This window comes from Lepidochelys kempii, chromosome 2 (assembly GCF_965140265.1).
Source record: "Lepidochelys kempii isolate rLepKem1 chromosome 2, rLepKem1.hap2, whole genome shotgun sequence".
Taxonomy (NCBI): Eukaryota; Metazoa; Chordata; order Testudines; family Cheloniidae; genus Lepidochelys; species Lepidochelys kempii.
The window spans coordinates 46,862,800-46,878,030 of NC_133257.1; the positions used below are offsets into that span (position 1 = coordinate 46,862,800).

The window sequence follows — 15,231 nt, forward strand, 5'->3', positions numbered from 1 at the left end:
TCTCAAACTTTTTTTGGGGTGGAGGGAACTCCTGATAAAGCACAAGCTTATGAAAATCTAAAACCAGAAGTATGTCAGCATAGGTCAATGTAGGACTGATTAAAATAAAAAACTCGGTCACTCAAACTATAACACAATATATATCCCATCTGGCAATGGAATTTGATAGACGGTGAATTTTGTCTACTTGCCCTTCTTTCTATGGTTAGCAAAGCCATTTAGGGCTTGGCTACAAACTTGCAAGTTACAACGCAATAAAGGAGCTCCGGGCGCACTAGCTCACTACCCGTCCACACTGGCAAGGCACATAGAGCGTTCTGACTCCGCAGCTACAGTGCTGCTGGTACTCCACCTCGGTGAGTGGAATAACATTTGCTGCGCTCTCACTGGAGTGCCGTGGGGCCAGTGTGAACGAGGTGTTGCTTTACTGCGCTCTGATCAGCCTCCGGAAACGTCCCATAATCCCCGTAAGTCAAGTGGCCACTCTTGTTATTGTTTGGAATTGGCTGTAGGAATGCCCTTTGAAAGCTCCGTTTCTGATAGCTGGCTGCTTATCTGCTCCGAGACAAAGCAACCATTAGTGCGGAATGCTGTGTGTGAGAGAGAGAGGCAGAGGAGCGAGGGGAGGTCTGCTGCTGTCTGAACTTACAAGACAGCATGCTGACATGCTCTCAGCCCCCCAAAAACCCACTCTCTCCCCCCCATACACACAACACACTCCCTGTCACACTCCACCCCACCCCACCCCATTTGAAAAGCACGTTGCAGCCACTTGCATACTGTGATAGCTGCCCATAATGCACCGCTCCCAATGCCACTGCAAGTGCCACAAAAGTGGCCACTCCAGTGCGCTTGAAGCTGTCAGTGTGGACAGACTGCAGTACTTTCCCTACTGCGCTCTATGTAGGCTGGTTTAACTCAAAGCGCTCTACATCTGCAAGTGTAGCCATGCCCTTAGTGACAACAAATATGAACTGGTTTGAAAAAGAGTAGAAAAGGAGCTCACCACAAAATGTGACAATATCAAAATAAAGGTCTCAAATGCAAGTTCAATTGCATCACCTTTCAAGCTGATTTATAAGACATTACTGCCCTGACAATACTATAACTAGTAGAATCAGCAGAACTGATTACAACAGAGTTGTTTGAGAAGTGGTTACAATAGGAGAGAAAATTGCAAAGTGGATGGGATTTAAGTGTCTCTGTAACCAAGTTAAACATCAGAGCCAGTCATCTACTACATGCATCGCCAGTGCCTAGCACTACAGGACCTTGATTTGATTGTCATCTAAACATTACTGTAGCATAATACACATATACACATAGTAACATTCTTCTAACATATTTCTAAGTTTGCAAAGTCAACCCTCAAAAGTTATGAGAAGCCAGAATTACAGTTGCCTATGCAACCTTAATTTGGTCCCCCATGCATTTGATATATTCTCTAATTACATGATTACATATTATTTTTTCCACAGCATCCCTGCCTCATCTAGTATACAGGATGGATGGTGCTCATTTAATGAGCAACTATTCAATATTTTGTTTTATCCTCATTGTTCAATATTGGCCTTATTTACTGCACATTATTCATACTTTACTCTGAAGACAGAATTATTAGTTTCCTCATGGGCATTTATATGACACTCATTATAATATTCAAGTGCTTCACATTTAGATCCACTGCACAGACCTCTGCCACTTAAACTAATGGAGTAACTGACAGCAATAGAAGATCAGTAGTACAGGCCTATAAATAATAATAATAAACCTAGTTACAGAGACACACTGAGGTTTCAGCTACACTACAAGAATGTCCCCATGACTGGGTCAAAGATTTAACCAATTACAGGGAAAACGAAGTCCTGTGCACAACATAACACAACTGGGCCCCCTGACTTTATTAACATTGTTATATAGATGGGCCTCGGATGATTTTCTGACCAAATGTTTTTTTAAAAATATGTTTTTAGATGGTAAGCTCTTCAGGGCAGGAATCACATTTTTGTACAGTGCCTTTCAAAATGGGGCCCTGATCCTCACTGGGGCATCTAGATATTACTGTTGTATAAATAAATAACATACATTTTAATTTTAAACTTCAACCACCCCTTTGTCTAGTTATATAAATATTGGCTGATTGCATAATGGCAGAAGTGGGTCTTGGTCAACAGCAATCTATGACAAAAGAACCCTCATTATAATAAATTAAGACACTGTCGTGCAAATAGCCAGCTTTGTGAACCAATGAATGTAAAAACTGTTTATTGCAAAAATTGTTTATTGCAAAAATTGTTTTTTGAATCAGAATTTAAGGGAACTTGTGTTTACAGGAGAATGAACTGCATTCTGGGCAAAATAGACTGAGTTCAAAAGCTAAGGTGTTTGTTTAGCACAGCAAGTATCTGAGATTTGGGGGGAGGACAGGACTATCTTGAACTTTGGCATTTGCAGAAACTTGTTCAAATAAATCAAATTCAGAAGTGTTCCTGATCCCCAAGAGATTGGGAGGGAACAGAACAGGATAGAGTATAGACATTGGCTTCTCTCAGAGTGGTGAACCATCTCTATTGCCAATCTGAAGGAGGAGAAATATTGCCTCACTTATATTTACATTGGCTTTTAGAGGTGTGTATGTTAAATTCAATTATCAAAAAGGTAAACCTACCCCCACCTGTTCTGATTAATTCTATTTCTTATTTGTCTTAGACTTTGTCCATCGCTCAGCAGTAGTAATCTTTGATGTTACTTTTAATGAAAGTAGGTGCAAAGTTTTCAAATTGATGGTGTCCCTTTACCGATATTTTAGAAACATTTATTGAAAGATTTTTCTCCAGTAAAACACTTTTTACAACAAGAGGGATTTTGGTAAATGAAGCTTTGTTTCATCTTCTGAGTTTTCCCCTTTTTCTTTACCTTTCTTCTACTTAATAAATGCCAAATAGAAAAACCAATTCCTGGATACAAAACTGTGAACACAAAGCACTGCTAATACTGTGGCAGCAAAGAATAAAAAATTAGTAACTTAAAAGTAAGTTACCCTAAAATATCTCTCCAAGTCCCAACAGCACAATTTATCTGAACAAGGACTATCTGCATGAATAAGGATTTGCAGGATCAAGTCCTAAATTACACATAAGATAGGGAAAGATGACAGACAAAGGTCAGGGTAGATTAAAGAAAAAAGAGTACTTGTGGCACCTTAGAGACTAACCAATTTATTTGAGCATAAGCTTTCGTGAGCTACAGAAGAGAGCTGTAGCTCACGAAAGCTTATGCTCAAATAAATTGGTTAGTCTCTAAGGTGCCACAAGTACTCCTTTTCTTTTTGTGAATACAGACTAACACGGCTGCTACTCTGAAACCTATCATTATGCAAGGGTAGGTTAAGGAAAGGACAATACAAGGTCAAGATAACTGCATAACGAACACATCATGTTAGTCGTTTTATTACTAAATTTATGCACTGGGAAGACACTAAGCCTATGTCAGCACAAAAACTCTGCAAGTGTAATTAGTTTCACCAGTGATAGGGAACCAGTAAAAGAAAGGTTTCAGAGTGAGCTGTAGCTCATGAAAGCTTATGCTCAAATAAATTGGTTAGTCTCTAAGGTGCCACAAGTACTCCTTTTCTTTCAGGAAAAGAAAGGCACTGGTTTGTGTTCTCACTTACTTCCACAGGCATCAGATTGCGTTAACATCTGCAGCACTTCCATCAGGGATGAGAGCAGCGTACCGAGGGCAGCTGTCCCACAGTCCAGCTCTCTCCATTTTGAGGATATGTCTTGAGGGAAGGGGGGGCGTGACTGCGAGGCATCCTGAGTCCCTGCACAGCCTCTTCTCCCCAAATACTGATCAGCTGCATTAGCTCAGCATTGCTCCAAGCAGGGGATCATTTGCCCCCTGGAACAGCCATTGTCACCTGGCCAGATAAGTGAGCACTTGCCAAGAAAACAGGAAGTGGAGTTTCAAAGTTCCCAGGGCTTTACAGGGGGAGGGGTGGATGTCTGTTTACCTGGCACCAGAGCAGCAGAGCCGCTGGCCAGAGTGGTCACCTAGGCACTGTGGAATATCCTCTGGAGGCTAAAAGCTTTGTAAACAGGAAGAACATGTCTTCATTGCACATTACTGCAAAAGTATCACCAGTAAGAACTGTACGCCTCTCGTGGAGGTGGTTTTGGTTTGCGGTGAAACTTCTGAGTATCACCGCAAAAAGTCATTGGCAAGTGTAGACACTCCCATGGTTTTTGCGCAAAAAAGGGACTTTTTGCACTTTAAATGGCAAGTGTAGACATGTCCTAACATTGGGAAGCTAATAGAAAGATGGGCAATGAATGAGGGATGGGAAGGAAAACAGGGAGATTACATGGCATACATGATGAGGGACATCATTTCAGTCACAAGAGGCAGCATGGGAGAAAGCATAAAGGCACTTGGAGAAAGATCAAGATGAAATGCAGTGAACAAACTTGCCATTCTTTTATTCTGTCTTACCAAAGTATTATTTATTTATTTATTTATTTTAAGAAATCTTACTTGCAACAGGTGCATATTAGAGATAATAGGCTGTCCACTGAGGGGATCAAGTTATAAGATTTCCAGTTCTAAAATATATGATTAAAAGAAGTGTTCGGACATATTTGGGATAAAAACGTTTATTTTTCACTAGAAGAAGTCATGGATGCTGCATCTGATGTGGGCAAGTAGAGGAGTTCTGAAGGCAGCAGCAGTACTTAGCACAGATACTTTCAAAATACACAATTATTGAAAACCAGTGCAAGTTTTGAATCGGGAACCATATGGCAGTCCTGGACCATGACTGGCAGAATGCCAGGACACTATCTCTTCCTGTAAGGCATGAAACTCACCACAGCAACAGATGCCTCTATCATCTCCAGGTTAACATATTATTATGGGCACTATGTTTGCCTAATAATGATGCATCAGATGAGATAGAGTTCAGCACCTTGCTTTGACAATTCAGCAGGTGGGGAGGATCCCAGAACCCAAGCTACAGCCCGAGCTCGGACATCTACACTGCAACTGTACAACCCCATAGCCCGAGTCAGCTGACACAGGCCAGCCACAGGTGTTTTATTGCAGTGTGGTCATATCCACAGGATCCACTCCTGAAGAATTTATTTCCTCTGGCAGTTTGTCATTCGGCAATCTTTATAGTACAACCCTTTAATAAACTGTAGACTTGATAAAACAGTTTAACAACTTTAACTGATTATCTTGGTGAAGAATCAGTTTTATGGTGTGATGATTTTAATTGCTACGGCACCCCAGACACTACAGTGATTGCTGTTTCATAAAAACATATGAATAAATACAGTTCAGAATATTTTAAATCACTGAATTTTTTTTAATCCAAACACACATTGAATTTTTAAAATTTAAACTAGATACAAAAACCTACGCAGTATATGTTTTCTGCCAAAGTTTTGAAGAAAGTCAAACCAACAGGTTGAAGTTACTGGCTAAGCACATGGAACCACAGTCTGCTGAAGTGCTAAAACAGCTTTTGATAGCTGTAGACTCTTCTGCAGGTGCAGAGAGAATATTTTCTTCATTTCATTTCTTTCAGCTAGTTGAGTTCCATGATAGTTCAAAGCTAAAAACCAACAGATGTTGACAAAGCAGGAAAGCTGATTTTCTCTTCCCATCTAGTAATAAAAACTAGGTGTGAGAGGATGAGTTCTACTAGTTCTGAAGTATCAAAGGACATGATGACAAGAAACAGTCAGCTGAATTCACTAACTGCAGATATTACTTCCCTGGTTTAATAAATCAGTTAGTTTTAAATGCAAAACATGTTTTGATAAGCTTTTTGATAGCTTTTTTCTTATGTATACAGCACGTGTAAAGTAGTTATTTTAACTAACTTAAAATGTTGTTTTGGCATTTTTAATTGAACTCAAATTTCCACCCTAGAGTGTGACATAAATCACAAGTAAAAAAAATTAATCAGCTAGTAAATAAGAAATGCATTATACACCATTTTCTAATATAATAAAAAATGTAAAAATGAGGAATCTGAATAAATGTAAGTTAAGCTATATAATTATTTAAATGTCTATAGAGGTCTATAGATATAGTATATCTTCCTTGCAAAAAGAAAGATCACATTTAGTGTAGCGGCAATTTTTAGTTGCAAAACCATGTTTTATGGTTATTAACCAATGAAAATCAAAATCAAAATCCTATTTGTTTAGGAAAATAAGTAAAAAGTAAAATGCAAAAGATAATTAAAAATCAATTTTAATTGATTCCTGCTTGCTGATTTAAATGATGATTACAGTGAGTTAAATAATCGATTTTGATTTAAATTAATCCACCCTGATACAGTTACTGAGACATTGTAAGTCTAACTGTACTGTACACAAATTGCCTAACTGTAATGTTTGCATCTTCCAGTCTAATCCTTTCAAACAAAGCCTTCCCCATGTCCGGTCCTAATGACATAAGCAGGACTTCATACAGACATAAGTGTGTGCTCAAGTATATCAGATTGCAGAATTGGGGCCTAAATCTCTACTTGCACTCAAATCTGATATCTGCCAACAAATTCTTCATCCACTCCCAAACACTGCTGTCTCAACATCTTCCAGTAAAATAAGCATTTTCAGTTCAAATACATTTCAATGACAACCAGTCATTTGACTTAAAGACAACTTGATGGTAATACAGTAAACTGTACTAATTGTATCCATATAATAAACGCCTTCACCTTGGAGATGGGTTATCATTTGGCAACACCAAGTTATTTAATTATAAATGGATTTGCATTCCTGGTTCTTAAAAAGTAATGGTAGTGCCAGAGAACACAAAATAATCTCTGGAAATAACTCACCTATTATCACTATTGGCACAGTCAGGAGCGGGTCCCCAGTCAGAGTGGTTTCTTCTAGTAAGGGCATTCTTTTATCTTTCCTCCCAAGGCTGTCACCAAAATGCTGCACTAAGGAGCTCAACAGTTGTCCCTCGCTTTCAGGGCCACTGTAATTTCTATTGGAGAAAAAACATCAGTTGAGCATTATATCACATTCTTCAAAAATTAAGTCGCTATTGGATCATTGCCTTAAAACTGTCAAATTGATAAAAAAAAACTCTGATTGCATTACGCAAAAGTAAAACAAACACTAATCAGTTCATATACAGAATTTTATTCTTCAGTATAGCTTTTCCCACACTGAATATTGCTTCTTTGCTACAATAATGGGCAAAAAAAACATTTCCTCCAAAAAAGCCCACAAAAGGATACAGGCAGCAAAAGAAAAGGACCTGCAGAATATAATCTAATGTGTGTCTCATTCAAATTCAGTGTCTGATAATAAATCTAGTGATTTAAACTATTGCTTTCCCCACACCCTTTTAATACCTCAAATGTAATAAATATTTGCTTCTTGGCAATGACTGCCTACTAGGCTTTCAGCAATGCCAAAGCTTAGGGTCAGACATTTATCATCTATAAACATGATACCCGTTCCCAATCAGGTGGGTACTCCCAGATATTTTAAGTGAATAAAGTTGCTGACTAATTAAACCATATCCATTGTCTCCTGTCTTTCTTCCGGCATGGCTGAACAATGCTAGTAAATGCCTCTCCACCTATTTTCCCCAGAAACCTAGAGTAAAGAGCTTCACTGTCTTACTGAGTCTACTATAATTGACAATTACTGTTATAGTATCACTAGCCTACCGTGATGATAGTTATTTGCTTCCTTAAAAAAAAATGCTTTTTTGCATTTCATTCAGCTTGGAACATAAAAATAGATAAGTTTCATCCCACTCCTCCTCCAAGAGCATATTTGTTCTCAAATGAACTTGCATAGTGCTGCAAAGTTTGATTTCCAAGCACTGTTGCAGACTCAGTTTAAAAAATAACTTTACATTGGAATATTTAAAAGGAAAACCATGAGAATATTTTTACTTATTTTAAATGATGCAAAAACTTGTTTTTACGCATCTAAATTGTGGGCCTAAATCAACCAGCAGTGTCTCTTTAAATCTAACTATCCTTTGTCTCCCCTATTATGTTTTTGGCATCCATAATGTTAGAAGTAATAAGGTGTTACCAAGATGTGTTTGTGCGCATGTGAAGTGCATAACATATTCCTTAGTTAGGCAGCAGTATCTTGTATACAGATACTCTTCTCTAAGATTCAAATATACTGCACTGTACCATTTGGGTTGAAGTTCTAAGTTCCCAGCCAAAACAGAAGGACTGCGGTGTCCTTGATGATGTGGATTCTTCATTAGTAGGATGCAACACCATATATTCACTGTGTTTATCCCATGATAGAAACTATTTGAGATGTGTTTTTTCTGGTCCTTTATCAGCCAGGTAACACAGAACAGTACATTAAAATTAAACTAAAAGCACTGTTCTTTAAATATTTAACTGAATCCAACTTTTAATTTATATCCTACAGAAAAAATCTTTGTTAACTTTGAGTTAAGACTGTAGGAGTGCACCAGCACAAACCAGGAAAAGAAAAAGAAAGCAGCTAAACAACTTATTACCTATACTCCACTCATCAGTCCCCCTGCTCAGCTAACTGCAGCCAACCACACTCCATACATCTCCATCCACATCTCGAGCAACCACTATGTAGCCCTAATGCCAACCATACACATAATAAACCTACACACACACATAATATGCAGAAACTCTAATTCCGACCTAACAAATAAAACCAAATTCAAAGCATTCCTGCTGACCTTCTCTCTGCAAAATTTCATTCAACCCCTTAGCATCCCCAAAGCCTTTCTTGCTATGCCTGTCTCCTCACATCCCCACTCACACCCAGCTTCCTCTCTCTCCCTTTCAGCCCTACCTCGGATATCAGAAGTAGCTGATGGATATGATCAGTCAACTCCAAAGGCTCAAAAGCCTGATTAAAAGAAATTAATGATGTGATTAATTATAAAATTTCAAAAGTGATCTGTGTCTGGTCTGTAGTGTTATTTGAACATAAAAGACACATTTGGAGTTTGTAGGGACTATGAATGTTTAGCTAGAGGTACCAAAAGAAATGTGAAGAAAACATGATAAATTCAAAAGTGGACCAATTAAAAGTGTATCCTCTACTTAAGTTAGTATATTTGACTAAAATATTACATAGAAAATTACTTTGTTCTCTGAAGAGTTATCGTGTCAGGTTTGGAGACTAAGTTTAACCATTACAATGTGAAACAGCAAATTTAGTTCTACTTTAAGTGCAAATCTCAATGAGATCTTAACTACGGAGTAACTAATGCCATCTCCTTTCTAATCTTAGGCAAAATATGAACGCAAATCCCAAAACAATTTTTCTGTAACAAGGTTTACATATATCATTGTAGCCTTGGTAGACAACTTCGGGGGTGAGGGGGATTTGATAACATGACTATGGCTCTTATCCTGCATAACTACAAGTGGGCACAATGGTTTGTCAGTTACAGAGTCAGGGCCAAATAATGTTATCATGTTCATAACAAAGGCAACCAGTAGTATGTTTTTTTCAGATAATCAAATTTAAAATTAGTTTCCTTATTTACTGAAAGCTAATACTTTTAGGGTTTTTTTTTTATTTTTTAGTTATTAATGCAGAAAAGTAGTCAAGGAAAAAGTTAGATTATATATAAATAATATAAAATATAAATCAAGATTTTTTTTCCAGACCAAATAATATCAAATTCTTCTGTAACATCTATCATTTAACTGGACACGGCATGGTTTTGTCAGAAGGATGCCTTACACATCGCTATAAATTTTAAAATAGTGAAAACTTAATTTAAGCCACCCCTTTCTTCAATAGATAATTTCCAGTTTTAAATGATTCCTATTCCAGTACAATTTTTAGAAAAATACTTCTGCTAAGCCCAACCTTGGGTGGGAGATAAAATACAGGTTTTATTCTCCACTTAAATATAGGCTCAAATTTAAATTTTGTAAAAACAAGCTTTTAAAAACTTTAGCACCAATAAAAATGTTTTTAAACAAACATCCACTGAAAATAGTTATTAAAAAAAATCCCATCCAGTGTTTGAAACCCAGACACTGCAGTACTAAAAACCCACAAATAAAAGGGAGAATCAACAAATGTGAAAACTACTTCACTGATTTTCACTGTCCAAGTTGAAATAGAAGTATACAAACAGCATAAGTAGTGACTAGTATAATTTTTTTCCACCTTTCCATTCTTTTACTTTTAATCTAAAGTGCTAAAGTAATAAGTAAACAAATGTTTATTTATAGCAGGATTTCTAAATGTCTCAGTCTATTCAAAATTTAAAGATTACAAGCATACCGTACATTAATTTTTCCAACACCCACAGTAATTATTATAATACCTACTTTACAGTTAAGTAAATGCACCAAAACCTTGAGCACACTGAGCCAAAGGCACTACAGCCTTGTCTAAATCGAGCTTTTTCTTACAATCTCTCACCGTCTAGACATGCTCTTGAACAAGGTTAAATGACAGGGCTGTATAAACATCAGCAGTCAGTCTACACTAATGCGCTCACCACTGCTAGCACCAGTGAAGTTACAATGGAGAGAAGCTTGAGAATAAAGTTCAGTGCAAACAGAGCTAGTGAGTTTAAGTGATTTGTCCAATTACACAATTTCTGTGGCACATTCAGGAACAGAAACTAGATCTCCTGACTCCCAGTCCTATGCCTTAACTACTAGATATATTTTTCCATATATACAAGACAAAATAGGAGTGGGGGTGGACATACAAATAATAGCTCCCTAAAAAAACCAAAAACATTTTATGGTTAAAAAATTACAAAGAGATCCAAATATTCAGCAAAATACTCTGAATTTGCATCCTTAAAAATAGCATGCAATTATTTTCTGCACACAATCTTAGCCATCCCCATTTTTGTGCACATATAAGCATGTGTGATTCCACAACCAGAAGAGCCAGAGGATGGAGTCAGTACTAACATAGGCTGGCTACTGGACAGATGGCCTTCTACCCCCATTAATACACACCTGTCTCTGCCCCACCCCGAACCACACCCAGGGTTCCCAAATCCTATCTCCCCAACATTCTTCCATTGCCCCCTATTCCTGTCTCCTCCCACCCCTATTTAGCTCATACTCCACCCCTGTTCCTTCACCTCCCTGCCCCTACCCACATCACAGCCATTCCTGTCACAACCCCATCTCCCTGTCCCCTACCTGCGAGACGGTCATTCCCTTCACAACCTCACCTTCCCCCCCCCACAGACTACCCCCATCAGAGCCATTCTCTTCATGACCCCACCATCCTGCCCCCCCACCACTACTCTCATCACAGCCCATCCTGACCCCAACGTCCCACCCCTCCATCACCATCCCTGGTGACCCCCCCACCCACATCCCTACCCCCACCACGGCCATTCCCTTCGCAACCCCCCCCCCCCGTGCACCCCTACCCACATCACGGCCATTTCCCCGGGGATCCCACTTCCCCACCCCCCATCACGGCCACTGCCCTCGCGACCTCAACATCTCTCCCCGCGTGTCCCCCTCACGCTCCCCATCGCCGCGCCCCCGCCATCCCGCCGGCCTCTCTCTCACCCAGCAGCGGGGCTCAGCGGGCGGCTTCCGCGCGGGCGCCCTGCCCCACAGAGCGGCGGGCCCTCCCCACCCCACCCCACCCCACGGTGGGGATTCACCTGAAGTGGCGGGCCAGGGAGCAGCGGCAGCACCACACCGGCATGAGCGGGCGGGCGCGGGGAGCCGGCTGGCGGCTGAGCCGAGCGGCGGCGGGTCCGGGCTGCGCGGCGCTGCTTCGCCGCCTCCTCCCGCTGCCGCCGCCGCCGCCGCACTGGGGCCCGGCTGGCTCGGTGCCTCCTCCCCACCCGGCGGCCTCAGGTCACGCGGGGGAGGAGCCGGAACCCGCGGGGGAAGGGGGCACGCTTCGGCGGGGGCGGGGACTGCCGCCGTCTCCGCTAGGGACACGCTGCGGAGCGGGAGCAGGTCCGGGCCGCCGGGCGGGGAGACAGAGCCTGATCCCGGGCCGCAGCGGCGGAGCGGGGTCAGGATGGGAGAAGTGATGGAGACCCGGAACATGGGTATTGAGCATCCCGGCCTGTGCGTGTGAACGGCCCCGGCCCCACAGCCCCGGGCGAGCTCGTCCTTACGACCCGTCACAGCCCCAGCCCTTCTCCCACCTTGGCTCCAGACAGCAACACGCCCCAGGCCCTCTCCCTGCCAACCCCCTTGGGAGCAACTCCCCCGTAGCCCCTTCTTTTTCACCCCGCCCCCAAACAGCAACACCCCTATAGCCCCCTCTTCCGCCCCACCCCCAAATAGCAACACCCCCGTGGCCCCTTCTTCCGCCCCGCCCCCAAACAGCAACACCTTAATAGCCCCTTCTTCCACCCCGCCCCCAAACAGCAACACCTTAATAGCCCCTTCTTCCACCCCGCCCCCAAACAGCAACACCCTCACAGCCCCTTATTACACCCTACCCCAAAACAGCAACACCCCCGTAGCCCTTTCTTCTGCCCCACCCCAAATAGCAACACCCCCGTGGCCCCTTCTTCCCTCCCGCCCCCAAATAGCAACACCTCCATAGCCCCTTCTTCCACCCCGCTCCCAAACAGCAACACCTTAATAGCCCCTTCTTCCACCCCGCCCCCAAACAGCAACACCCTCACAGCCCCTTATTACACCCTACCCCCAAACAGCAACACCCTCACAGCCCCTTATTACACCCTACCCCAAAACAGCAACACCCCCATAGCCCTTTCTTCTGCCCCACCCCAAATAGCAACACCCCCGTGGCCCCTTCTTCCGCCCCGCCCCCAAATAGCAACACCTCCATAGCCCCTTCTTCCACCCCGCTCCCAAACAGCAACACCCCCACAGCCCCTTATTACACCCTACCCCAAAACAGCAACAACCCCATAGCCCCTTCTTCTGCCCCACCCCAAATAGCAACACCCCTGTAGCCCCTTCTTCCACCCTGACCCAAACAGCAACACCCCCATAGCCCCTTCTCCCACCCTGCCCCCAAACAGTAACATCCACATAGCCCCTTCTCCCGCCCTGCCCCCAAACACAACACCCCCATAGCACCTTCCTTCTTCCACCCTGCCCCCAAACAGCAACACCCCTCTCATCCCCCACAGAGCAACTCCTGCCCTAGAAAACAACCCCTCTGTGACCCCTCAGAGACAGCAGCACCCCCTAACTCTTATCCCACCCTCCCCTAGACAGCGCCTCCATTGCCTTTTTCCCATAGACGGTAACACCATTAACAGCCCTGTCCCCCCCCAAAATAGACAATTCCCCCATTGCTCCCCGCACCACACAGGTTGTAACACCCCCATATCCTGTCACCAGCAGGAATACCCCTCTTCACACAGCCCACAGATAGTAACTTTGTTAGGACCTTGGCATCCAAAGATAGGAGCATTGCAATGACTGTACCTCATCAGGCCAGGAACCCAGGTAGTCCAGCATTCTGCTTCCACCAGCGGCCTGCATCAGTTACTTGAGAGAAGGATGCAAGACACTGCATAATGGACAGTTATGAAATAACCCACCTATGGGAGAAGTTTCTTCCTACAACCAAACGCTTATGTCCTGAAACACCAATGTTGATATAAAAACATTGAAATTACAGTGCCTAATGTGTGACCCACCAGATTTCTGTGAGCTGTGATGGGGCTGCAGAAAGTCTGTATTCCTGGCCTGTGCATGGCTGACCAATTCTTTGGGCCCTGCTTAGGGTTGCCAGTTATGGTTGGATGTATTTCAGGAGGTTTCATCCCATGACATAATCTTTAATTCCTGGAGACTCCAGGACAATCCTGGAGGGTTGGCAACCATGGTCCTGTTGGACTGTCTTGAGTGGAACCCACACTTTTAACTACTGGATTTTGTCCCATATCATTTGGAACCATTTCTGAACCAAAATGTTTTGCACAGGGTTAACCTATGTAACCATGTGATCTTATTAGTCCTCTGGTTCTCTCTATTATTAGTAGCATGGTAGAGTTCAGGATCCTTAGCAGGGTATGTGTGCACTGCAGCTGGGAATGTGCGTCATAGCCTGGGTGGACAGGTTCACTCTTACTCTGCTTGAGCTGCCCTGCTAACAATAGCAGTGTGGAGACTGCAGCCTGAGCTAGCCACCAACTCTGAGCCCACCCACCACACTGGGTCATAGTTCAGGTGGCTAGCCTGAGCCACAAGGTCCATGCTGGTATTTTTTAGCGTGCTAACTTGAGCAGAGCGAGCACAACCTGCTCTACCTGAGCTGGGAGGCTGTCAAGGCTGAATCCCCACTCTGTCACTTTGAGTGCAGAAGGTGGGGGCCCGCAAGGATTTTAAAAATTAATACTGGTCACTCCAGGCTTGTATTAGACTCCCAACATTACAGCTTTTCTCTGACCTTGGCTTGGTAAATGCTGCCACCACCCAAATGCAAAAAACCCCATTGGACCCAGGAAGGAGCACTTGGGAATTCCTCCCTGTGGAGTACCCTCAAGCCCTTTCACACACACACACAACCCACCCCAGGAAAGAGCTGAGAAAGAAAACAAAGGAAATTAGCTGTTGCTACCAGCTAATCAAACAACATGCACAAATCTCTTAGGACACCAAAAATCCAATCCTGTTAGAATATAAGAATGGCCATACTGGGTCAGACCAAAGGTCCATCCACACCAGTATCCTGTCTACTGACAGTGGCCAATGCCAGGTGCCCCAGAGGGAGTGAACCTAACAGGTAATGATCAAGTGATCTCTCTCCTGCCATCCATCTCCACCCTCTGACAAACAGAGGCTGGGGACACCATTCCTTACCCATCCTGGCTACTAGCCATTAATGGACTTAACCTCCATGAATTTATCCAGTTCTCTTTTAAACCCTGTTATAGTCCTAGCCTTCACAACCTCCTCAGGCAAGGAGTTCCACAGGTTGACTGTACGCTGCGTGAAGAAGAACTTCCTTTTATTTATTTTAAACCTGCTGCCCATCATTTCATTTGGTGGCCTCTAGTTCTTATATTATGAGAACAAGTAAACAGCTTTTCCTTATTCACTTTCTCCACTCATGATTTTATATACCTCTATCATATCCCCCCTGAATCTCTTCTTTTCCAAGCTGAAAAGTCCTAGCCTCTTTAGTCTCTCCTCATATGGGACCCGTTCCAAACCCCTAATCATTTTAGTTGCCCTTTTCTAATGCCAATATATGTTCTTAAAAAAAGGTAAAATGTTATTAAAAACAA

The 15,231-nt window shown here is 42.7% G+C and overlaps 1 protein-coding gene across 2 annotated transcripts in view; it reads right to left on the reverse strand.

Annotated features, from left to right (window-relative positions):
• The window catches only part of OSGIN2 (oxidative stress induced growth inhibitor family member 2), a 41,139-nt gene extending 29,306 nt beyond the window's left edge, over nt 1-11,833 (reverse strand). The window contains exons 1-2 of one of the 2 annotated variants that reach the window (XM_073330623.1): nt 11,662-11,833; nt 6,857-7,011 (exon numbers count right to left, since the gene is read on the reverse strand). In XM_073330623.1, coding sequence (XP_073186724.1) covers nt 6,857-7,011; nt 11,662-11,705 — 199 coding nt within the window. In that variant the 5' untranslated portion in view covers nt 11,706-11,833. Of the gene's footprint in view, nt 1-6,856; nt 7,012-11,563; nt 11,631-11,661 lie in introns of those variants that run through there. The other variant, XM_073330624.1, reaches the window with a different exon arrangement.
• Between the last annotated feature and the right edge of the window lie 3,398 nt (nt 11,834-15,231).